At 43.6% G+C, this 25341-nt stretch overlaps 1 protein-coding gene and 1 non-coding gene across 3 annotated transcripts in view; one reads left to right on the plus strand and one right to left on the minus strand.

Moving 5' to 3' along the window:
- Positions 1–301: 301 nt before the first annotated feature.
- ILRUN (inflammation and lipid regulator with UBA-like and NBR1-like domains) overlaps positions 302–25341 on the minus strand; it is a 96953-nt gene continuing 71913 nt past the window's right edge. For both annotated transcript variants that reach the window (XM_047858957.1, XM_047858955.1), the window contains 2 exons: positions 19945–20273; positions 302–3310 (listed from right to left, as the gene is read on the minus strand). In XM_047858957.1, the coding sequence (XP_047714913.1) occupies positions 3275–3310; positions 19945–20273 (365 nt within the window). In that variant the 3' untranslated portion in view covers positions 302–3274. The remainder of the gene's footprint in view (positions 3311–19944; positions 20274–25341) is intronic.
- LOC125166888 (U6 spliceosomal RNA) lies at positions 24766–24868 on the plus strand. Its single transcript, XR_007152595.1, has one exon. It is a non-coding gene; the product is annotated as a U6 spliceosomal RNA (small nuclear RNA).

The following is a 25341-nucleotide window of genomic DNA, read 5'->3' on the forward strand; positions in this document are numbered from 1 at the left end:
CTTCATTTATACAGTAAGGAAAAGCCTCCCCATCTTCGTCTCCTCCCAGGCACCATGAGGCCCCACCACAAACACCCACCGAGCTTGCTTGCTACACACCACTGTCCAGGTGGAGAGGCAGCCACTGCTGCTCCAGCATTCATCCAGGGAAATGAAGGAAAGGCAAGGCAGGGTGTAGGGTGGGGAATCAGCTTGCACTTCTGAGCCCTGGCGACCCCACCATCCTCTCCTGCTGGGGCTCCGACTGAATTTGGGGATCCCATCCTGGCCACCCTCAAGCCACACTAGCTGTCTTGGTGAGGTTCTATGATGAGCTTAAGGTTACAGCCTATCCTAACTGGGGGAGAGAAGGCTGTTTCTTGTAGAAAAATACCCCGAATTCAACTGTCCCCATGGCAAAAAGAAAAAAAAAAAAAGGCATGCACGCGTACACACATCCACACACACCTCACTCCATGCACACAACAGGTTCTTCCAGGTCTGAGCCTTCTGCCTCCCTCACTGGGCTCAGGCCCCTAAGGATGCTGTCTGCCTCATCTCATGGGTGCCAGACATTGGTGGTCCTGCCTAGAAGGCAGGCTGCCTTTTGCAGAAGAGTCCCAGAGGAGCAGAGCCTACTGGGGCTGAGAGGGTCACCCCTACTACCACTCTAGGCAGGGGGGAGGAGGGGGGCTCTAGGCACTGCTCAGAACTCAAACCAGTGAGAGGAGGCAGAACAAATGGTACTGATACCCTCCTGGTCCTGGCGGAGCCATGGACTCCCTCTACCCCTACTCTATGGCTTGTGCTTGCTCTGGCCCTCTGTAAGCAGCTCACCTCTTCAAGGATGTGTACAGAAATGGTTTGTTCTTGGGAGGGAAGTCAACGTGCTTGGGAAAGTCACCTTGCCTACAAGCAAGGAGAGAAGCAGGATGCCTCTGCAGGGTCAGACCCGCTACTGGTGACTTATTAAAGCTCCTGCTGACTAAAGGCAGGTAGCTCCCCTGGGATATGGGGAAGGGGCACCTGGTGTAGGGCAGATGAGAAAGCCAGGAAACCAGGTGATGTAAAGCCTCCCACAATCCTGCCAGGAGCAGCTGGAGATGTGCTGTTTTCCTGGTTATCAAACCAGCAGAACGGTTGGGCGTGTGTGGGCTCCAGGGTGGCAGTGTCCCAGGAGGTTGGCACCAACAGTAGTGGCGATCTGGGCCTAACAGGCCCCTCAGACAAAAAGGCATCGCAAGCCCCTGGCTTGGGCCAGTGATGGCCTGAGCACCAGCAGGGACCACCCCCCTCCTCTGCTCTGCTCTGCTCTGCTCCAGAATGGAGAACTCATGCGCACTGCAAACGGGTGCTACAGTGTGAGCCCTATTAGTCTAGCCCCAGACCCAGTTGCACTGCCCTTCTCAGCGAGTTGGCTCCACCCTCCCCCAGCACTTCTCCCGTGGACCAAAGTTTATCCTGCCTTTTATTTTTTGGGAGGTGGGGAGGTGAAGGGGGAAATTTCATACAAGCTTTTCTCCCACAATCAAGCTTTAAAAAACAACAGTCTCAGAAGAGGATGAGGAGGAACAAACAACACACATTTTTGGAACTGAGATACCCAGACAGACAGAGACAGACGGGCAGGCAGACCCTCACCCACACCCAGGCTATATGACCCCTTGCAGCCACTCATCACCTGGTCTCCCTGCTTGTCTCACACCCCCGGTGTGGGTGGGGGTGTGGTAACAAGCAGGTGACCCTACAATCACACCCTAGATCCATATCCCCGGCTATCAAACCAACCAAGACTCAAGGGAAGGAGAGGATGAGAAGGAAAGAGAAGAGGGACTTGCATATTCTTGTATCTTTGGCAGACAGCTGTTCTAGCCTGGTTCAAGCTTCCCATGGAGAGATCCACATCTCAACCTGCTTGGAATCCATAGGATGCTAGTGGGGTCACATGCCCAAGTGAGCAGCCAGCCAATTAGCCTCTGCTCTGGCTGGGCTGCCCCTCGCCCACCACTTCCCAATAACCAAGCATCCAGCTTGCGGGGGGGGGGGGGGGGAGGGGGGGGAGGGGGCGGGTGGTGGTGCTCTCGTTTCATCAAAATGCGATCTCTAAAATCATACAGTCAGTAACTGTGGCCCTTCCCCATGGCCAATTCCCCACTTGGGGCTGTATTTTCATACCTTAACAGCTCAGCCTCCACTAACAGGCTATGAAAATACCACAAAGGACAATGGAAGGGAAACACAAGGAAGGGAGTTGTGTGACAACAGAGAAGCCTGGACACCTTTCCACCCGCCTGCTGCACACTTGCTGGTGAGCTGCACCAACACCCAATATGTGTGTGCATGTGGCACGCACATACATACAGCACAGAGGCACTGTTCCCAGAGTGAACGGGGAGCCACTGTGTATGAAGAATCCAAAAGAGCATTAAGTGTGATGGCAATTCTCTCTGCCAAGAGAAACATGGAGGAAAAGCAATTTGAATTGATGTTAACTGTGTGCAGAAGGACACCTTTTGGGCTCAGAAATTCCCATGTTACTCCAGATCTGTCCTCAAGGCTTCCTCTGCTGGCCACACAGGGAAGTTTGGTCTTCAGAGAGGTTCTGATGGTAACAAGCCACAGGGATTGACAAATACAAATGTAAAGGTGTAAATCAACAGAAGATTAAAGAGAAAAGAAGAGGAAAAGGGTGAGAACTCATTGGCTGATGCCATTAAAAACGAATGGGGTCAGAAACCTCTGGAGTCATGTGGCCCAGGAGATGTCCTCCTGTAGCACTGACCCAAAGAGTCCCCACACATGCCACACCAGCTTTGAACCTGAATCGCTTCCAGAGCAAGCAGCTAATCTATAAAGGGCATGTTATCCCTTATCTAAAAACAAAAGTGGGGCAAGAGGGCAAAAAATGAACATGTGCTCAAAACTACAACCTGTCTGTAGGCAAAATAATTTTTGTTTAAAAAGATGGCTTTTTTTTCCCCCATTAAAAATTTTTTTCCTTCCCGAGTGACCTAATGACTTGTTAGACTGACACCTATTAAACAAAACCCAAGGTGGCTGCATGGATTTCTTCTTAGTAGCCTCAACACCATTCCTGCGGTTCAGCACTCACACATGCGCACTGAGTTTACTCAAAACTAGTCTGTTCTGCTTCTTCCTCTTCTTCCAGGATGGGGGGGGTCGAGCCAGGGGTCCATGCGATGTGGTCTGCAATCCAGAGGAACCCCTTGCCCTCCCCCCCACCCAAAGTCAGGCCTTCTGTCTTTTGTTAATTTTTCTTCTTGCCGACACCCGTTTAAGACTGGCCGAAGGGGTAAGGCCCGTGGAGCCCCTGGAAGAGAGTGAACATAGTCAGTGATGGTAAACAGAGAAGATACAATTAGACAATCAAAACAAGTAAAAGAATCTCTGGTTCCCCGTGAGCCAGAAGAAAATCCCAAGGCACAGACAAAGCCTGTGGGTTTTCCTTCCACGCAAAACCTCAAGAGGCCAAACATCAGCATTTCAAGTTGCTAAGTGTTCTCACTCTATCACACCATCCAAAGAGAGGAGAGGCTAGGGGGGTAATCCTCATTTTTCAGCTTCTAGATCAATCAGTGCCAACATTCCTCCACCCAGTTCACAAAGCCTTCCTCCCCTGTGGACAATGTCTCCACCTCTCTGCGAAAGATATCTGTATGCCGTTTTCTGCACCTTAACTTCAGATGTAGGCTACTTCTGGCTAATGACCCTTATAGTAACAACAATACTGTAGCAGAAATGGCAACTGTCTGTTATCTATAGATAACAGACATGGTATGAGGACCTTTGCATGCATACATTGTCTCTAAGCCTCACCCTGAAAGCCAGGTGAGTGTCAGTATGCTCATTTAACTATGCCCATTGACTGCAGAGACTAAAAGACATGTTCAAAGTCACAGGGGTAGTAAAAGGCAGAGACAAGGTTCTAACCCAAGTCCAATTTCTGTTCTCCCCACGTTGCCTCTCCCTTGCCACATGATAAGGGTTTCTTCTCAATTCCCAAGGGTATTTTCTGTGCTGCTTGACTAGGTGGAAAAGGCTTCATTTCATGTCTCATTTTTCCCTCATGTTAAGAGAATGAGACACTAAGATATGCTAACACCAAAAGCAACTGCATGAACTTGCTGGAGAACGACCTGTGCCTCCCTCCACCTTCCCAGCCTCCTCCTGGAGCGTGCTCCCTGGAAAGACCAGTCGATGCCAAGACCTAGGAGGGCAAAAGTTAACTGGTGACAGCCTCACTAGGGTCCTACTCCTCAAAGTGGCCTAGAAGCAGCAGGGCCGTTGGACCAAAGGGACCAAATGGGTACCAAGAGCAGATGCCTCTGCCATAACCATGACAAATGACCAGAGGGTATTTCCTAATGCTTGACAACTATGTTAAGAATCCTGAATCTAGACAAAATTCGGGGTGAGAAGGCATAAAAGTGATGAATATCAAATTTTCTATTAGCTTGATGGGATGTGGGCAGTCAGAATTTGGTTGTCTTTTTTAAAAAATGACATTTTAAAAAAACATTTTTTTAAATTTTGAGAGAGAGTGCATGAGCAGGGCAGGGGCAGAGAGAGAGAATCCCGAGCAGGCTCCATGCCGTCAGTGCAGAGCCTGACGTGGGGCTTGAACTCACAAAACGTGAGATCATGACCCGAGCCGAAATCAGGAGTTGGATGCTTAACGACTGTGCCACCCAGGCACCTCCCACCCCCAAATAACACATTTCTTTGTGGAGGGAAAACAGTGCTTGGTTGCAGGGTGGCCAGTGATTAGAATCCTTTTCAGTGTGACTTTGTTTTGTTCGCTTCCACCTCCTTAGCCCAACAGGTCCCCAGTAAACTCTTGGGGACTTAGTAGCTAAAAGAGGACAGGTATTTCCCAGACTACTGCCTGAGGTGTCAGATACCCCTAAGTCACAAGACTACTGGCTCTTCCAAAACCAATTTTTAAAACAGTTGCTTAGGCCTGGGCTCTCTGGAGGTGGTTAGGCTAGAGATGTAAGACCCTCCCTGTTTCCACTACAGTGGGGTGCAGGTCATGCAGAACTGGGAGAAGGGGATCTGGGTTCTACTCCCAGCTTTGCACCACCTCACCAACTGACCTTGAGTAAGGTCCCTTCCCCTCACAGGATCTCATCAGGTTCTTCTCTAAATCTTCCCAGAATTTAAAGTTCTAGGAGTCAACACAGTACCTGACTTAGGAGGCTGAAAAACAGGACTCCATGAAAGAATGGAAAGAATGCCCTTTGGTCATGCTTAGGCCAGAGGTCAAAGCTGCCAAGAATAGGGAACAGTAGATTAAAGTTTCTATAGTGTTCTCAGTGGAAGGTACTAAAATTGCTTCTGCTTTTTTCCCCTCACCCACATAAAGCCTCAAAAGACCAGAAGTGTGTGTCTAGCTGCTTGGTGGCCGGCATCACTGAACCAAAAATCCTGACAAGGTGATTTGGAGGCAGGCAGGCCAACACGGATTGAGCATCAATCCCATGCCAGGTGCTGCTGTGGCACTGTAACATATTCTCTGTAGTTCTCACAAAGATCCACTAAGACGAGCCAGACTCAGAGAGGTAACTGAATCAAGGGCACAGAACTGGTAAGAGCAGTGGTGTTGAAAATGGCCACATGTCGGGGCACCTGGGATGCTCAGTCGGTCAACTTCAGCTCCGGTCATGATCTCACAGTTTGTGAGTTCTAGCCCTGCACTGGGCTATGTGCTAACAGCTAGCAGCCTGGAACCTGCTGTGTCTCCCTCTCTCTTTGCCCCTCCGCTACTCATGTTCTGTCTCTCTCTCTCAAAATAAACATTTTTTGTTTTTTAACAAAAAGGTGTTTAAAATGGCCACATGTCTGCCACCCCTCAAGCCAACCACACCTCCAGCCGGCAAGCTGACGCTGTAACTATCTCAGCGGCCATGGTACCACCTGATTAACAAGGAAGGGTGGGTTGGGGGAGCGAAGGGCTCTCAGACTCCATTCTACAGGGCCTGGTTGGAGGTCACACACACCAGATGTAGAAAGTATGGAAGCTTAAAACAAGCTGTGCTCATTACTTTCCAGCATTTATTCATCTGGAACAACCCAAGGAAAGCAATAAAGCCCTAGATCCCCATAAGATGTAGAACTAATACAATGCTCAAAGGTCTCTGTGCAGGAAAAAATGCACAGAGAAATGAAAACCTGAAAAACGAACAGCATTTGTTGTCTATGAAGTATTTTTCCCTAAATGTAACTGTCTTCCAGACCAAAGCTCCACCCACTTCACATGGGCCTTTCTAAAGCAGGTACTACTAGCCTTGTGACTTGTGTAGAGTGCTTTAGGGAAAGGAGTTCGTGCCTTTGCCAAGAACTGCAGCACATTCCCATTTTACAGGTAAATAAATGGGTCCTGTAAAAGACATAAAGGCGGGGAGAGGGACAAAGACATAATGGGCATCTTCAGAGTTCCACCTGAGTGTCCTGAGTGACATCCAGTGTTGTGTGTAACTAGCTTAGATCATGAACTTGTTGACCTTCTACCTAATAGCTGAGGTTCCATGCCTTTTGAGGGAAAAAAAATGCTGTCTAATTCCCTTTCACCCAGAGAATGGCATATTGGAAGTTGTTGATGTTTTAATTGGTGCAGAAAGGTGGCTTGAGGAACAAACTCTATTCTCACTCACCCCACACCCTGCCAAATTAACTACCATCCCTTCAAGGAAGGGAGAGGAAGCCAACTCTATTTCAAAACGATTTTATCATCTAGACTCCCCACACGCAGGATTATAGGTGTCACAAATGGATCACAGAACACAGGCAATGCAATACCAGTTGTGGAGGAAAAGCCTGGCAGAGATTCCAAGAACAGCGTGTCCAGGGCGCCCTATGGCAGGAGGCCAAGCAGGAAGTGCATTTCCTAACAGTGGGATGGAGGTATATTCGAAACGGGAGGCCCATCCACATTTCAGGTTGCACTGAAGTTCCAGGACCCAGTGTAACAGGTCCTGGTGGCTAATGTCTCCTACCCCAGCCTAAAAGCAGGGGTTGGCAACAGAGATAATGTTCATTCTCCTCTGGGGCCTAGCAACTCTTCAACCTCTAACCATTGGAAAAGCAAATGCCAAATATTTTAACTAACTTGGCATCAACTGACACCTCTCCTAGAACAGTTGTGCCTCTACGAATAAGGAAAACAGGGATAGGAGCATTAGATGGTAATTACCAGAGAGCCCTGAATTGAATGGACTAAGAGAAAAGTGAGGCTATCGGCATGACAGCAAAACTCAGAGGAGTCTGATGCAGAAGGCTACCCTTCTCTCTCACCACACAGGGACTAGCAGCAAGGCTGGATTTATCTATGCTAACAGAAGCTATGAATAATCAAATCTGAAGAGAAGTCCTGCATCTGACTCCAGGTCTAAAGGCCAGCTCCCCAGGGCCCACCTAACTTGCACAGTCCTCAACGCTTTCAAAGGCTACGTCTGCTAGGGGACAAGAAAGTGGTTCTGGCAAAGGAGAGACGGCCTTTAGGTCCATAAGGACTGAGGTGTTGCCTGTGTGCTTCAGCCTTCCTTAAGCTTTTCACTGAACAGCTGCAGTACCTATGAGCCCTGGGACCTAAGTTCTACTTGGCTACAGGCCAGGCAAGCCCTCTCAAAGCACAGAAGTGCCACCCCGCCAGCTAAGACAGAGGTGCCTCTCTGCTGGGGTCGGGAAGAAGACCTTGGCCTCAAGCCAGCCGAATCATCACAGTAGCTGGGCTAGGTCTGGAACTGCACTCCCACGATGCAAAAACAATGGAGAGCCATTATTTGGCTAATTTTCTAACATATTTTAACATATTTGTAAAAGACAACATTTACAGACATGAAACAGAGGCTCAGTCCCATTCACCACAATCTCCTAAAAAGATCCAGTACTTGTGATCTTGTTTTCAAGCAAACCTAAAAGCACTATCTCTCAGATTTTTCACAATAGTTTATCAGCAGAGTCACTCCTAGCCAGCAATCTGGTTATCACTGATCCTATGTGGGTGTGCACCTGCAAAAGTTCTCCTAAAATTAGAGAGGAATCAGAATAACTTTTCCAAAAAAGAGTACTAAAAGTTGTCACTGAGGGAAAACATTAACTGTATGTCAGAGTACCAGAAAGACAGGATACTGGTACTGTTTCAGCTAGAATATTTTTTAAGAGTTTCTTCATCAATTTTCTTTTTTTTTTTTTTTTTTTTTTTTTTTTTTTTTTAATTTTTTTTTTTCAACGTTTATTTATTTTTGGGACAGAGAGAGACAGAGCATGAACGGGGGAGGGGCAGAGAGAGAGGGGGAGGAAACAGGCTCCAGGCTCTGAGCCATCAGCCCAGAGCCCAACGCGGGGCTCGAACTCCCGGACCGCGAGATCGTGACCTGGCTGAAGTCGGACGCTTAACCGACTGCGCCACCCAGGCGCCCCACAATTTTCAACAGTATAGTAAGTGCAGGGATATGAGAGCAAGATGCCCTTGAAGAGGGTAGAAACTGTTTCTGCCAATTCGTTATGCCTTACATATGGCAAAACTCAAATATCAGTAAAACGAATGAGTGAAAGAACGGTGAACCACTCTGCACTGGCGAGCCATCTGTTTCTTAACACTCCGGGGGGGGTGGGTGGGGGGGGGGGCGAATGAAGGGAGCTGAAATGTGTAATGAAACAAGGATGTCTTATAAGGGCTTTCTGGGTTACGCTTTTACTGTTTGAAAGCTAGTTGTTTATTTAGATAAAGCACCACAACTTGGAGACTTTCACTTCCTGTCTTTATTTTGCTTCTTTAAATTTGTGATTTAAATAAATGAAAAGGTTCACACAGGTTGATAAAAAGACAGGACGTGTGCTGCAAGGCTGTGAAATAACATGCTCTCCCAGAGTATACTGATGGCAGCATCAGATAACACCACGACGGCCCTCCTCCTCCTCCTCCTCATTTCCTGGGCCAAACCTGGTCAGTGCTGCGTCTACCTAGTGTTCCTCTTGTATCACTAAGTACACTGAATGCAAACATAGAAGAATACAGGGTTTAGTACTAAGTTCTGTCCTGATCCTGCATTGTAAACATGGTGTGGTGAGGTCCTGTGCACAGGGCTGCTTCGCTGGTAAGGGCCAGAGACTGACCAAGCCCTGATTAAACCTGTTAGTCTCTTCATTAAATAGAAATAAAGTTGGGGTGCATCTGGCTCTTGCCATTTCGGCTCAGGTCATGATCTCAGGATTGTGAGGTAGAGCTCCACGTTGGGCTCTGTGCTAAGCATGGAACTTGCTTGAGATTCTCTCTCTGCCTCTCTCTCAAATAAGTAAATAAATAATAAGCAAACAAACATTAAAAGAAATAGTCTCTACTGGAGTAATAGGAAGGACAATGAGGACTCTCAAGAGTATTCAAACAAGGACCCTTCTCTCAATGGCTGCCAATAGCTTAATGAGTCTTCCTAGTGGTATAGGAGTGCCAAGTTAGCAGGACAAGAACTTCTGCAGAAGCTTTAACACTGGTGTTCAAGCCACTTTCGTGGGACAGTCCTCAAAATTTCAAAGACACATTTGATGGACTGGCTGAGCACGAGTAGGAGAATCAGCCAAAGAAAAGCAAATAAACCAGGGCATGGCTCAGTCAGTTAAGTGTCCAACTCTTGATTTCAGCTCAGGTCATGATCCCAGGTTCGTGAGACTGAGCCCCAAGTTGGGCCCCACCTCAGTGTGGAGCCTGCTTGGGATTCTCTCTCTCAGATTCTCTCTCTCTCCCTCCCCCTCTGCCCCTCCCTACCTGTACTCTTTCTCTCTGAAATAAACAAACTTTAAAAAGAAAAGAAACCTATTTTTATGCACGAGGGCTGATCATGGGGCAGGCTCAGTTCATAGTCTTCTCACTGTGCCAAAACTGCTGCAAAGCTTGATTCAGTTGTAAGTGTGACAAACTTATTTTTTAAAAAAGCCCTGTAAAACCATTTTTATACTTACCTCTGTGGCACAGTTTTTCTGCTGCTCTTAACTGACTTTTATAGCCATGCTGGGGACCTCCTCATCTATCCATCCGTCCTCCCTCTACCCATTCATCCAATCCTTCATCATGCAGCCCTCATTCTTCCTCCCTTCATCATCCATCTCTCCGCCCTCCTTCCATTCTTCCTCCCATCCATCTAAAGCTCCCCATGGCCAAAGGCAACTCCCAGAGCCTTCACCTACTTCATGGCAAATGAAGAAAATCACCATAAAGAATAAAACTCAAACATAATTGTGAATGAAAATATATTATTTAAAGTTCTACAGGAGATGAAGGATACTGGCTGGGTTTGATCTCCCCTTTCAGTAAAGACTTCAGAAAAAGTTATTTGCAGCTTGGAATTCTAGCTCCCAAATCCCAAGTAATAGCAAGGGTGCTAGAATCCAGGTGGTAAGCTGGTGGACAGAGCTCTCTCATGGCCATCTCCTAGAGTAGAGGAGATTCCTAAAAAGGAAGAAAGAACTGATAAGGGTCTCACTGGGGAGGATACCCAAAAGGAGAGAAGCTTATCCAAGTTCCTAGCCCTGTCATCACTCGGGCTGGCTGCACTGTCAGGGTCCTGCTAAGCACTGGGTGAGGCTGTTGGTCCCATTTCCTCTCAGAATTCCCATCCAAGCTCCTGTGACCTTTTGTCAATTAGCCTTCCCTTTCTCCCATCTCTCTTACAATTAGTTCACAGCATCACCCCCTGTCCCACAATGTCTGGCTGATTGAGGAAGGAGAATAAATGGTCTCTCCTTGGTCTCATTCAGCTATATTTGCTTTCATCTTTTCATAACAGAGTATTGCTGTTACTATGCTTCCTTTCACATTAAACATTGACTCTCCTTTGCTTGGCTTTCAAAGGTCTTCCTCCAAAATTCGCCCCACCTTCTTTAAGCACACCTTACTCCACAGCCAGGCTGGCCAGTGTCCCATGAACACACCCTGCCTGTGGATGCCTCTGGGCCTTCCTGCATGTGGTTCCTCTTCCCTCCAATTCAGTTTGAGCCTATCATCTACCAAGGGATCACTTTCCTGGCTACTCTAAACCTCCCTGCTTTCTCCTTCCACCAAGTACATTTGTACAGTTACTCAAAAGTCAACTGGAACTCAATACACTCTTTACTGGCTGTTCTTTCCTATGAGCTAGTCACATGTATGTAATCAGACAGTAAATTCTTTGAAGCTAAGGATTAGCACCTAGAAGGCCTCACTTATTAACTACATCATATCAAAACTATCTCTGTGGAAAGCAAACAGTTTTAATTGGCTATTGGGTAATGAAATCACAGCAAAAAGCCCAAGACCCTCAAGCCACAGCTTTGTAAAAGGTCTTGCTTTCAGTTGAGCTCTAAGGAAGCACACATTTTCCCCGAGGCCCAATAGCTCTTCACCTCACATTCAACACCTGTCCTGCTACAACACAGCTACAGAGGACTTAACTGAGAACAAGACATTCAAAACTTAAGCATCTATACCAGGAGACAGAGTCTCACACTTGTGAATTTCACTAGTCCTACCTTGAGAACTTCCATCAGAAACGAAAATGCTAAACTCAGAATATAGGAAAGAAAATGCACCCTTACAACCAAAATAAAATATTCTGGCAATCCTGGGAACACTGGCTGTGTTTCAGCTACAAGACTGCCCGGCATCAGACCAGTCTAAAACAATGCTCAGAGCCCCAAAGCAAATAAATTGGAGTTGAACGGCTTTGAAGCTGTTGAGGTACAAAAGGGAGAGTTCTTGGAGATACTTTTTATTCTCAGTCGGATAGTAATGTTACAAACAACAAAAGACATTTTCTAAGGCTCATGGTGTTTGCTTAATTTATTTTTAAAATGCACACATGACCCATGCCAATGCAAACACCAGCAAGGCTGGGAGGACTTTCCTGGCTCCTCTGGGTTTTCAAAAGAGAGTCATGGTAATATCATTAAACCAGAGTTTCCTGACAATCCCCTTCTGGTACAGAATGTACTGAACGGCCAGCCAACAAGGACAGGTTCCTCTGTTCTGCATTGCTTCCTCCCTGGTCACAAATTCTTTGGGAGCTCCTAAAGATGAATGAGGAAGTCTCTACAACCTGACACTAAGGGTATAAACTACCTTCAGAGAGGGGCGCCTGGGTGGCTCAGTTGGTAAAGCGTCCAACTTTGGCTCAGGTCATGATCTCATGGTTTGTGGGTTCAAACCCCACATCGGGCTCTGTGCTGACAGCTCAGAGCCTGAAGCCTGCTTCAGATTCTATGTCTCCCCTCTCTCTGCCTCTTCCCTGCTCATACTTTGACTCTCTTTCTCTCTCTCTCTCAAAAATAAACATAAAAAAAAAAAAACAAAACTACCTTCAGAGAACCAACAGACTTTGCTTCTGCCAGCAAACCTCATCACAGTATGGTCTAGAAGAACATTAGACTCAAACTGGGTCCCTGGGTTCCAGCCCATGGCCTACCCCCAAGTCACTTACAACTTCTTCATTATTTTGTCAAATGAAGAGTGTAACTACAGAAGTCACAAGACTGTTATGAATTAAGAATACGCACAGTAAATGTGTTTTGGATAACACAAAGTTTGTTTACATGTTACATGGACAGTATTGGGCCCAGTTCAGTCTGTGAACCTCTTCTCTATCTATACCAGTGGTTCACAAGTAGGGCGATTTTGTCATCTCTCTGTCCAGAGGACAGTTGACAATGCCTGGAGATATTTTTGGTTGTGAAACTTGGGGGTGGGGAGGTACTACTGGCACGTACTGGGCGAAGGCCAGGAATGCTGCTAGACATCTTACAATGCATTAGACATCCCCCATTTCCTACTTATCTTCAAGACTTCTCTGGTCTAAAATTTCAATGGTCTTACTACTTTGATGAGAAACCCTGCTCTACACTCATCACTTAGTGGACCGCAGCCAGTCTCAGAGCATTAGAGATATAATCTATACGTTACAATTGCCAAATTTGTATCTTCACCCAGACCTCTCTACTAAACTCTAGATGCAACTCAGATATACAACAGCCCACCTGACATCTCCATTTGGATATCTAAAGAAATTGCCAATGTGCCAAAAATGGAACTCCTGACCTCTCCCCACCTCTACCACAGTCTTTTCCTTCTCCATTGATGGCAATTCCATCCCTTTAGTAGCTCAGACCAAAAACCCTGGTTTTTCACTCTTTACTTCTTTTACTTTTTACATCTTTACTCCATTCTCTCTTACATCCACTTTCCAAAGCAGGGGTTTTATTTATCACCTCTCTGCTCAAAGCCCTTTAATGGCTTCCTTTGTCCCTCAGAGCAGAAAGCCCAAAGCTTTACAGAAGGGTCCATAAAGCCCTCCATGATCTGGTTTCCATCCTCTGATTTCACCTTTCTCTACTCTCCTCCTTCACTCTGTTCTTTAAACAAACAAGGTAAACTTCTACTTCAGGGTTTGTACTGACTGTCTCTTTGCCTAAAATATTCTTTCTCTAGATAGTTTTTGCAGAAATAGAATCTGCCTTTAAAGGGAATAAGATAGCCCCTAAGTATGTTCTAGGTCTAAAACATTAAACATGTTCAAAGAGAGATTTTAAATTTGTTCCAGAAAAGTAAAATTTCAGAGACTGTATCTTTTGGCCTCTTGAGGCCTCAAGAGGTATAGGTGTTGCTGTTACAAGAGTGACTTAATGGAAATTTCAATGTCAACAAAAATCTAAACCCAACTAACTATGGAGGTTCTAGGCAATCTTTTCCCTTGGGAAGCTAAAGAGAAAGGCTGGTTCCTGTAGTTTGTGAGGGGAGGCGGTTTAGTAGTAGAGAAGTCATGTAATAGTCAATAATTGGCTTGATCCTCATTTGAAAGGCAGCAATATGTTATAGAAAGCATTCTCTCCCTAGCTCACAGCTGTTAGCTTGGCTAATAATATGTACTGGAACACTATTTGTGATTGGGAATCAATGCAGTACACTGTTAAGAAAGCAGGCTCAAGAGTAAAAAACAATTGCTTTTGTTCATATCCTAGTTTTACCATTTCCTAGCTGCCTGACCCTTGGGCAAGTCATGGAACCTGTGTACCTCAAGTCTCAGCAACTGTAAAGTAAGGGAAATAGCAGCGCCTGCACCATGGTACTGTTGTGTGCACCAAATGAAATAATCCATATCAAACACTGAGCCTGCTGCCTCTGAGGAACAAATACTGGGGGGAAGAGAGGTGACTGGTGTTTCTGTAATAAGCTTTGTAGAACTACTTGGCTCCTTAAACTATGTACACACTGATAGTTTTCACAATAAAAATTAAATTTAAAAAGTTCTCAGTGCAGTGCCTGGCACATAATAAGTACTCAATAAATGGTAGTTTCATAGCTCTAATTACTGCATTCTGATCAGCCTCTGCCTGGCTGCCGTGTGCCTTTGTTACCTGTCCCTTGCCAGAGGAAAACACAAGCTGGAAAACATATCAAGTGACCCAAGTTTTCCTTCTAGCTTCGCTTTGAACCATCTTTAAACCTTTCATGAAAGGGTCTGTGAGAACGAAAATTCAAGTTTCATGGCAGTGGGAAGGTTACACTGCCTGCTATCACCTCACACAACCAAGTAGCACAGCTGTGGACACCACCTACCTGCCTTCCAGTCAAATCCAGTGCCCTCTGAACTGGGCAAATGTTGAACCCAATTCCATTACGTCACCCCAAACCCATCCCTTATTATTATGCGAAACCAATTAGCTACTTCAAAGTAGACAGTAAGATCCATCTGCCATTATATCCTCAGGCCTACAGAGCAAAAGATTTGCTTTTCCCAAACCTCCCCCAGTAACCTCTAGTATGATTTCTGAACTCTCACCTAAACAGAGAGAAAATAATTCCTCTATGCCTTTGTCAACACAGAAAGCAGCAGGTTAGGAGAGAGTTGACTTCTGATGTAATAAAAGCAGACTGACTCCTGCTCTAGCTCCAGATCCAAAACATACTAACGGGTGGCAGTCAGACAGAGATAGGAAGAGAAGCAGGTGGGAGTGTGGGCAGGCAGGGCAGATGGCACTCGGCAGTGGCTGACGCTGGAGGAGCACGATGAACCTCCCCACAAAGATAATAACAAGTTTCTCCTTCTGAACCAGCATTTGGCGGAAGTAATAACAGTGCCTCAGACTGTAATCCAGTTTAAAGGAGGACTATATGACATATACCAGCTCCAAAGATTTTTTTTTTTTAAAGTAAGAGCAAACACAAAATAAAATCCATAGGCCATGTAACAAAATAAATGAATTTGGGATTCTTTTCAGTTCCCCCAGTGTAAATTATTACCCTTTTGTTTTCTTTTTTAGAGAAAGGAAGTGAAGCATTTGGCCTTCCTCAAGAACAGCAGCCTCTTGGTTTTTGACAGCCACATTCTTATTCCCATCTGTCCTGAATCAGATTGTTTGGCTGGTGTCTTTTTTCCCTCTATAAGGCCTTCTTAGAAAACATTTAGACATTAAAAAAATTACTGGCAAATAAGAAAACGAAGCATCTAATTTTAACAGGACTTATCTTTTCCTTCTGGACTTCTAGAAATTGGTTTTTTTTGTTTTGTTTTGTTTTTACTATTCTCACACTGTCCAAACAGAAGCTATCCTGGCCTCTAGAGAGGAGTCAGAGAGCTAGAATTCATGGTGAGACTGGCCTGGAGTCAACAGAGTGAGTACCTATCCTACTGCGACTCTGTCCTCAGAGGCTCTTGAGCTAATCACATAGAAAGGTTCATTAAAATAGCCCTACTCTTCACCAATACTTGATCTGACTGTTCATATGGCACAGGTCAACCATAACTGAGCTGACAACGAGGCCAGCCAATTTCTAACAAAAGCGAGGAGTCAGATTTATGAATCTTTTGTAGGTCAGCATATACTTACTTTCCTGACTCCCTCTGACAGCTCTCATGCAGGGAGGGGCCAGGCCCTCTGGATTGTGGGATGGAGCTAGAGCAGGCATTCCCACCCAGAGTTTCCCCCGAGACACGGAGTACTGAGTCCAGAGAGCTTATGGCTATTCAAGTGCAGCTGGGGAAGGGTTCCAGAGATGCCTAGTTCCTGGCACTGACATACGTGCCATTATGTTGACATATCCACGCAGCCCTCATGGAGCAGGTGCATGAAGCAATCTTTTTATTTCATCCTACCAACCTTAGCAAGTTAAACTGTAACTATGGAAGCAGCAGGGAATTATATCTGCCTACTACAACCATGATCATGGGCTTCTAGAGCATCATGTTCTTTCTCAGCCTTAATGGCAGGCAGGGAATTACTTTAGAATAAGTCAAATCTATTGCCAACTCTGATCCCGGACACCAAGGCATAAGGTATTCCTCCTATCCATCCAATGAAGACAACACCCTGGGGTGAACTGAAAACACATGTCCCAACTCTAGAGCCCCAAGGGTCTCTTTCATCCTTTCCATTCATTTATAAATAAAAGGGTGCTAATTATTATAAACACCACAAGGTTTATGTACCCCAAGAGTTATAAGAATAGTTCTTATTTTTATCAACCAGGAAAAGAAGTCACTACTTTAAAGATTCAACAAACAAGGGAACTCTCCAAACAGGCCATCTTCAGTTTACATTAGAGCCACTTATCTTATTTCAACTCTGCTTTCTTTTTACTCCTTCATGATATTGATCATCAGTTCAGTAAATGCTTTCACTCAACATAGCCTCCAGCCCAAAAGGAGGATCTAGGGAGAGCCCAGGTTCATCTACTAATAATGAGTTTTAGTAATGTGGCACCTTGGATTTGAATCCCAGCTCTGCCTCTCAATAGCTATGTAATATTGGGCAAGTAACCAGGTCGCTTTGAGCTTTTGTTTTCTTGTCAAAAAATGAGATGATACGTGTAAAGCACTTGGCAACACATCTGGCACATATGAACAGCTAAAAAGTAATTCTGGCATATAACTGATCTCATCACTGTGTCAAGTACACCCTTCAAGTATACCTTCGAACATACTTGAGCATGCCTGCCTTTAAAAATAAATAAATCTAGGGGTGTCTTGGTGGCTCAGCAGGTTATGTGTCTGACTTCAGTTCAGGTCATGATCTCGTGGTTCACGAGTTCTAGCCCCACATGGTGATCTGTGCTGACAGCTCAGAGCCTGGAGCCTGCTTTGACTCTGTCTCCCTCTCTCTCCGCTCCTCCCCATTCGTGCTTGCGCGCGCTCCCTCTCTCTCTCTCAAAAATAAAAACATTAAAATAGTTTTTTAAATTTTATAATAAATAAATCTATATTCTCAAGCCAAACATGAATGTTTAGAATTATGAATAAGCTCTGCTTTAAGATATCCATTTAAGTACAGTCCCAAATCTTTCCAAAGTCATTTATAATTATTTCATCCACTGCTCCTCAAATGAAAGCACTGCAAATGACTGAACCCTTCTCTCGTTGTCCATCATCCACATCTCCTGACCACACGTCTCTTACTCATTCTGCCCTCAGCACTTAAACTGTACCTCCACTCTCTTTCCTGTCTATCCTTCCAAATCTATCCTTTGAAAACCCTTTTCCATCAACCCAATCTCTTCTTCCTCTCTGCCCTAACTCTAATCCACAGTCATACACACAAATTACAAAACACACTTTGACTGTTGTTCTCAGTCCATACTTCATCTTGACTGAACTGTTCTCTAATTGCTGTGTACATGTTTCATCTCCCCTACTGTACTGTAAGCTACTAGTTGGAAGGGGTAACTTCATTTATTCAAGTCTCCTACTGAACAACGTACACTGATCTAAACAGTACACAGATGTGTTAATAAATATTTACTGATGACTGTTTATACCACTACCCTTGTTCCTAAGAAGCCTTAAGAGGTGGAGCTGACTCAACTTTAGCCAGAAATGCTTTTAGAGAACTTGCCAGATGTTCACCTAAGTGCATTCTGAATAAGATTCTGCTTAAATTAAGAAACAAGGGAGGCTCCAATTTCTCTTTGGCACCTAAGTGCCATATTCTCAATGTATTATAGCCAACAGTCTCCTTGAATATCATCTCCAATGAGAACCTTTTCTCTGAGGTTCTTGCAAATACTACTTCTAAATGATCCTACAGAGTTCATGACAAAAAGAAAAAATACAAAATTAGGTAACATACCATGAATTCATCAACCTCAGGAAATCTCAATAGTGTCACCTAGCCCAGCCCCTCCAAAAAAAAAAAAAAAAAGTAACATGGTAGGACCTCAATTAAGGCTTGTAGGTAATCCATTCTGACCCCCCCAGTCAATCTCTCCCCAGCTCCCACACCCCAGGCCAGGGTAATGATCACAGAATTGGCCAAAAGGCATCAGTCCCTAAAGGGGCTCCCTATAGGAGCTGCAAGCAACTGACAGGTTCACAATTTATGAAGATGAGTGCAGTGCCCTGGCCAAGAACACCAGCCCTCTCCTAAGACCACAGTGACTACTGAGCCAGGCAGCTCACAGTTGGGTGAGGGGGCTTCCATTATATAAAGTACTTGAACAACTGGTGTTGCCTCCTCCAACTCTCATCTTCCTATTAAACTCAATTGCAAGTTCCGGTTCTAACAGGGTAAGCTTCCCTAGGGCTTGGCTCACTTAAGCACCTTGAGCAGTCATACTCTGGATGATTAAATTTAAGGAAGAAAAATCTGGAGAAATAGGAGCTTGGAAGAAAACCTTTTATTATAGTGTTTTGACATGAAGTCTTTCCTCAAATACAGGCAATTTTCTGTCTTGCCAATTAACTTCTCTTACAGCCTGTACAACTACCATGATTCCGCAGAATCTTTTAGAACCATCTAAACAACCAAAAAAATCAATCCTTTGTTACATCACTACTGAATGAAGTCTCTTACTAGACTGTGTGGGGGAAAAAGAATTCACATCTCTAGGTTTCTTTTTAATTTGTCTCTTGATCTGGACCATATATAAAGCATTAGCCAGAAAAATACCATTCTTACAACAGACAAGCAATTTGTCTCTCAAATAAATATCAATTTTATTTTAAAAACTTGAGGGTAAATGCCAACATGAAGCAAGGGCAGACTTACCAGTTATATGATCATATAGGTGGGATGCTGGGCCTATTACACAGCATTATTAATCAGAGAAGAATGCACAGGAATGCTCACAGGCCCTGCCATACCAAACACCTCCAACAGTGAGCTCTTAGCATCAGGGCTTTATTCAGCCAACCAAAACCAACAACCAAGAACCATCATCACCTTAGCAGAGTGTGGAAGACACAGGTTAATCAGCTAGCATGGAGAGAAACAGACCAAGAAATCAAACACCCAGAAAAGTGTCTCAGAACAATCAGAATATTTAACATCATGGTGAACTTAACAATCAATTCTCTCACTGCCCCACACATAAAAAGTCAAAATATCACTTGGACCACTCTTGGTTGTGGGTGAGGAGGTAGATGGGCCATAACAGACTGAAAATACATCGATAAGAAGACATACAAACGAGGTAAATGAAGAGAAAGCCAACAACAATATTTAGGATAAATAATTGAGTTTGTCTTTTTTCCTTGGAAAAAACAAAAGCCCCACCCAAAACAAAAAACAAACAAAACAACAAAAAACAAAAAAACCCTAAAACCCCCAAAACAACAAAGTAGGAGGAAATTCCAAAGGTATGTTGTTGTTCTAGGTTTAGCATACATTTATACCAGAAGGAAGGCTGGTGATATTTTGACTTTCTTTTTTTTTTTTTTAATGCTAAAGGTAAAAAAAAGTGTGTTCTTTCAACACCCAAACCAGAGCAGAGAGACAGTAGTAAATTACAAATGTGGATAAAGTAACATCCACAGGACATGAAGATGGGGGGGAGGGGAGAAGGGGTAGGTTTTTGTATTCTTGCTGTTGGCAGGAAAGCTAAGCAGTCTTAAAGAACATTCTAGGCTTCTAGGTTTGCCATGAAGGGGTATCACAAATCCCAAGGCCCACCACCTACCCCTTCTCCTCTTCTCCGAGGGCACCTACCTTACTGTAAGTCACTACTGATAAGTTGTTTGCGTGACTGCTGGGGGACAGATTTACAGAGTTCTGTGAGAGTCTATTCTCATCTTGCTCGGTTTGGTCAGGAGCAGGAGCCCATGTGTTTTTGCTGATCGAGTCGAACTCGGAACCCCCAGGGTCTTTTAAGTTGTTTTCATCTGATTGTCGGTTCTTTTGGGGAGAGGCAAACGGGTTGAAGTTTCCTTCTACCTTGCGATGCGGCTGTGTGTTGAACTCCGTTTCAAAAGATGACAGCTGCTGCGTTACTCCTAAAAGTCCACCCACCTCCACACTGAGAATCACCCAGATGACATCTGAAACAAAAAGGCAACTCACATCAATGACAGGCATACCCTCAAGGCCTACAGCAGCCACCACCAAAAACCCCAACCATCACCCAAAGCATAAAGAGCTAATTTTAAAAGCTTGCTGACAAAGTAGCGCAGTGCATTTGCACTGCGTGATTTTCTACATTTTTGGTAATGTCAAGTTCAAACTCCAGTACACATTCAGTAGAGGTCTATCATAAGACCCATGAAACTATTTGTGAAAAGGTTACCAGCTGATTCTGATGCACAGCCACATTTGGAAATCACTGCTCCAGAGAACAATCATCTTTAGGTAGAAACCCAAAAGCTATTTTCCCAGAATTATAATCTCTTTGTGGTTTTTGCTTTATTTTGAATGTATATAACTTAGAAAACTCAGGGCAGGCATAATTCTTGAGCCAAAAAATGCTTATAATTACTATAATAAGCAACCTATCAACTGTCCCCTCCCTACCTCTAGCAATTTAGAGTGACTACATGTTGTCTGAACTAGGACAACTGAGAATAAAGGGGGAAGCTATTAATAATGATACCAGGACATAAGTGTAAACCAGCACTAACCCTGACTATTAAGACAAATATCACCTAGGGTGTTTTTTCTCCTAACAACCTATGTGATCAAAGGATACCAAAAATTTAGTCTGTCCCAGACTTTCTAAAATACTCCAATTCAACACCAACTTTGCCTTTGTTATAATAGAGGGACACCCCACCATCTACATTGAAACCATAAGAGATTTGTTTTAGAAGATGCACCACAGGACTTTTGGTCATAATTCAGTTATTTCCTCAACTGCCAAAGCTAAGTGTTCAAATAGAAGAATAAAGAAAGAGGCTGTTTCCTTTGATGTTTGGCACCTCAATTTAGAGAACAGTGACATCAACTTTCCTGCTGGAAGGCTTTTAAAAAGCAAGCTGCAGGAAGGCCAAGAAGTGGGAACCCAGCAGAAAAAATATGAAAATCTGTCCAAGGCTCTTAAATAACTGCTGAATGATTGATAAGAAAAGGCTAATAAAATTCATCAGTTACCTAAACAGAAATACAGGTAATATTAAGCCTAGGGGGGGAAAAAACACTAAAAAGTATAGTGAGGAGATTGAGGAAAACCCTCTTGGGCTGTGCTTATTCTCAATTTTCAATTTGGGTTCTGTATCTGAGGACGGCCATAAATAGTCAGTTTGTGTTCAGTGGTTTGGGAGCTCTATTAAAAACTTGGTTGCAAGAGAACAGCTAGAAGCCAGAACCCTAGTAAGTGGAGATGCAGTGACACCTGCTGTTCACTTCTGGAACTAGCAATTCTTTGCAGCCACTAGCTGTGCTAGCATGTTAGGAATGGGGATCCATTCCAGACACTTTTCATTAAGGCAAAGGTGAATCCTCATGTAAACTAGTACCATAAAAGTTCAACCTGTTAATTAACATTGTAAGCCAGGATATTCAGCATGCCACTTCACTCAGAAATCTGGGACAGTGCCAGGAATAGTGGGTCAGAGAACTTTCATTCAAAGCTTGAAGTCAATCTCATAAACCAACATGATGTAGGCCTTAAAGAACAATTCAATGGCAGGCACCCGAGGGAGATTCATTCCATGCTTTCCTCTCCTAGCTTTCTAACCAAAGGCAACATTTCTTCGCTCTATTGTTTGTTTTCCCTAAACAGATACGCCCTGTCTTACAGCATATTAATTCTTACTTCTTCTCTTTCACCCCTCTGTTTTCCAAAATCCTTTTGTAAGTACATAATGTTTTACATACTCAGCTACAGGTCATGTGCTTCCTTCACTTTGCTTATGGGAAAGGATAGTCTTCTGAAGACTGTTATCAGTATATGAGGCTAATGACATTTTCCTCCCTGGCTTTAAGAGCTAAAGCTTCTTTCATATAACTCATAGAGCCATGTCACATGTAAGCCACTGCACTCTCTTCACCTTGGCTATTCTTCTGTACTGTTCACAGGCTAAATACAGTAGCTGTAAAGAGAAGGTCATTTAAGAAACCATTGGTTTATAAACGCCAACAATGAATACTCCAGTTCTGATCTTCTAAATATAGGTCTTCTACATGGTTCAATCTCAGCCATGTAGGTACTACCACTAGCCTTCGCATTTCAGAACGTGTCCATTCCAATCATGGTGTGTGTGTGTGTGAGTGTGTGTTAAACAAATAAAAACAGCGACAGAAATGGACCCAATAAGCTTGTTTCAGAGAGGCTGACCATTTCCAGTTCTTGCCAGATGCCTTAATTACTGAGATAAGAACTGCCAGCCACGTTATTTTATTACTTGTGATGATAAAATCATAGCTGTAAGAAATCTTAGGGGTCATCTAATGGAACAGCTGCACTTTCTTGATAAAGGATCTGAGGTCTGGAGGTAGAAGTGATGGGCCCAAGATCAGATTTCAAGTTAAAAGCCAACTTACATGGTGACTGAGAACGCTCAACTCAGAGTAACTGGTATAGCTCATATTTATTTTTCCTCAACAGGAACTTGAGAACCCAAGAATCCAGGGAACTAAAGCTATAGTTAAGTCAGTCTTATTTCCCAGGCCAAAGTATCTTTACCCACAAACATATATGATCTTTGGCACCAATAATAAGAACGGGCCAACATTCTACGATGTCCTAGAAAAGTAGCCAATAAAGTAGAACCAAGTGCCAAGCCTACACATTCAGGGCTTAAGAGCAAATGGAGAAACTGATTTTAGAACGTGTTGCCTTAAGGTGGTTTTCAAAAAGCACCTGGACCAGGACTTTGGAACTAGATGGTACTGTAAATATTGTTTCATTCAATTCGTCCCTTTTACATATAAAACCTTCAGCAAGTATATAACTTTAATAAGTATAAACTTCCTTTTGTAGAAATGTATGATAAATTACTGAAGAGAGAACATAAACTTTTTATTTCTTAAGTTTATATTAGAAATGCAGAATAAAAGGGAAATATTTTACTTGAAGCCCAACTCCATAATCTTAATGAACCATGGTGCTATACAAAGACATCTCAGATTATCGTGGATATGTCAAAAACATATCTAAAAGCTAGCATCACAGATCAAATCACATTATAATAAACATAAATAAACATCTACAATTTGTCCACCAAAATAGAATTGCTACAAATCAGTACAATATTTAAACTGGTAAATTTGTTTCTTGTGGGGATATGGGTTATAAGACAGGTACAGCATGGGTACATGTGTACTGGGGATGAACAGTGAAATGGTGGGAGCAAGGTTCCTCATTGTTGAAGAAGGATATTATAGATGAGCAAGAAAAGAAAACATTCTAAAATGAACTCTGTGGTACTAAATTAAAGTCCAAGACATCAATATAAACTCATGTTTATCTTGATATATATGCAGATGAAGAAACACAGAAACAATGATATGTCGATATTCAGAGATTAGTATGTATACACATGCTACCCAGCTCTGCCTGCTGAGAAGGCCTAGAAGTAATGACAGCCCAGCAGCATTAAACATACCCAGTGGCCAGTGGTTTCTGAACTCCATTCACCAATAAAAAGAACAAGGGGTCCTCAGAAAAATGGCTGATTCTAGGGCTAAGTCACGGAAAATATAAAATGAGCCTGGACTATATTTGTAGTATCAAAAAGTAAGGAAGTGTTCAAAAAAAACCAAAAGGATAAGAGTATGTCAAAGGGATGCATGAGTCACCTAAAAGACCTCCCTCTGGCCAAAGCTGGAATAATTCGGGCAACAAGATAAATAACATAGTACTGGATTATAACTCAAAGTATAAAAAAAATACACATGAGTCCTTAGTGATATAAACAAATGATTAAATAAATTGATGAGAAGAGTCAAATTTCTTTACATAAGAACTCTAAATAAGGGGTCCTTGGCTCACTTACAACTCTTGATCTCAGCTCCAACTCTTGATCTCAGTTCAGGTCTTGATCTGAGGATCGTGAGTTCAAGCCCTGCGTTGGGCTCTGTGCTAGGTGAGAAGCCTTCTTAAAGAACTCCAAATAATATACGCAGATACTCCTCCTTCGAAGAGATGGAGTTTAATTCCATATATCTCCCAACCCATTTTGAGTATGGACTAGACTCAGTGATTTGCTTCCAAAGAACAGAGTAGGGAATGAAAAAAACAATAACTTTTACAACAGATAAACTGGCAACCAAACAATTTAATCAAGTGACCAATTTTAATCACTAGTGATGTTATGGAAACATCAGGTGCCCCCTGGGAGGCAGCATTGTTCCCCAAACCTGTAACATCAGTCTAAATTGAGGAAAACATCATAAAGGCTCAACTGGGGGACATTATAAAAAGTAATTGCCAGTATTCCTCTAAACTATCATGGGTCATGAAAAATATGGAAAAGACAGACAAACTGTCAGGGATCAGAGGAGACTGAAAGACAAGATAACTACATGTAATGTGGTATCCTAGGACAGATTCTGGAGGTGATGAGTGGAAAAACTGGTAAAAACTAAAGTCTGTGCTCACTTTGGCAGTGCATATATTAAAACTGGAACGATACAGAGAAGATTAATGTGGCTGCTGTGCAAAAATGACATGAGAATTCATGACGTGTTCCACATTTTTTCCAAAAATCTAAATAAAGTCTGGAATTTAGTTAATAGTAATGTGCCAATGTTGAGGTCTTCCTTCTAACGAGTCGTCCATTCAACTAGACACACGAGTTCACTCTTCCATGCAGTGTGATGTCTCTCTTCTTCTGTGCAACCCCTTCTCAGTACACCAGTAAGGGCCAGTTAACAGTTTTCGAACGAACAGCAACAACTATACAAATAAGCCATCATCTGGATGTGCATGTTGGGCTGAAGCTGCCCAACGACATCCAGAGCTTGCTTCTGTGACAGAAGTCACTTACAGAAAGCAATAATCTGCCACATCAATATGTCCCACTTGGTCTGGACATCCCCAGGGAAAAGGCCAGGAGACTTGAGAAAGCACAACTTTTACATATTAAGTTTACAAAGACACCTCAAAATGGTTCAAACTGTGTCTAGGACTGAAATCTTGTAGGCTTCTGACACCTAGAGCAAATGCCTTAG

Source organism: Prionailurus viverrinus, chromosome B2 (assembly GCF_022837055.1).
Source record: "Prionailurus viverrinus isolate Anna chromosome B2, UM_Priviv_1.0, whole genome shotgun sequence".
NCBI classification, from domain to species: domain Eukaryota; kingdom Metazoa; phylum Chordata; class Mammalia; order Carnivora; family Felidae; genus Prionailurus; species Prionailurus viverrinus.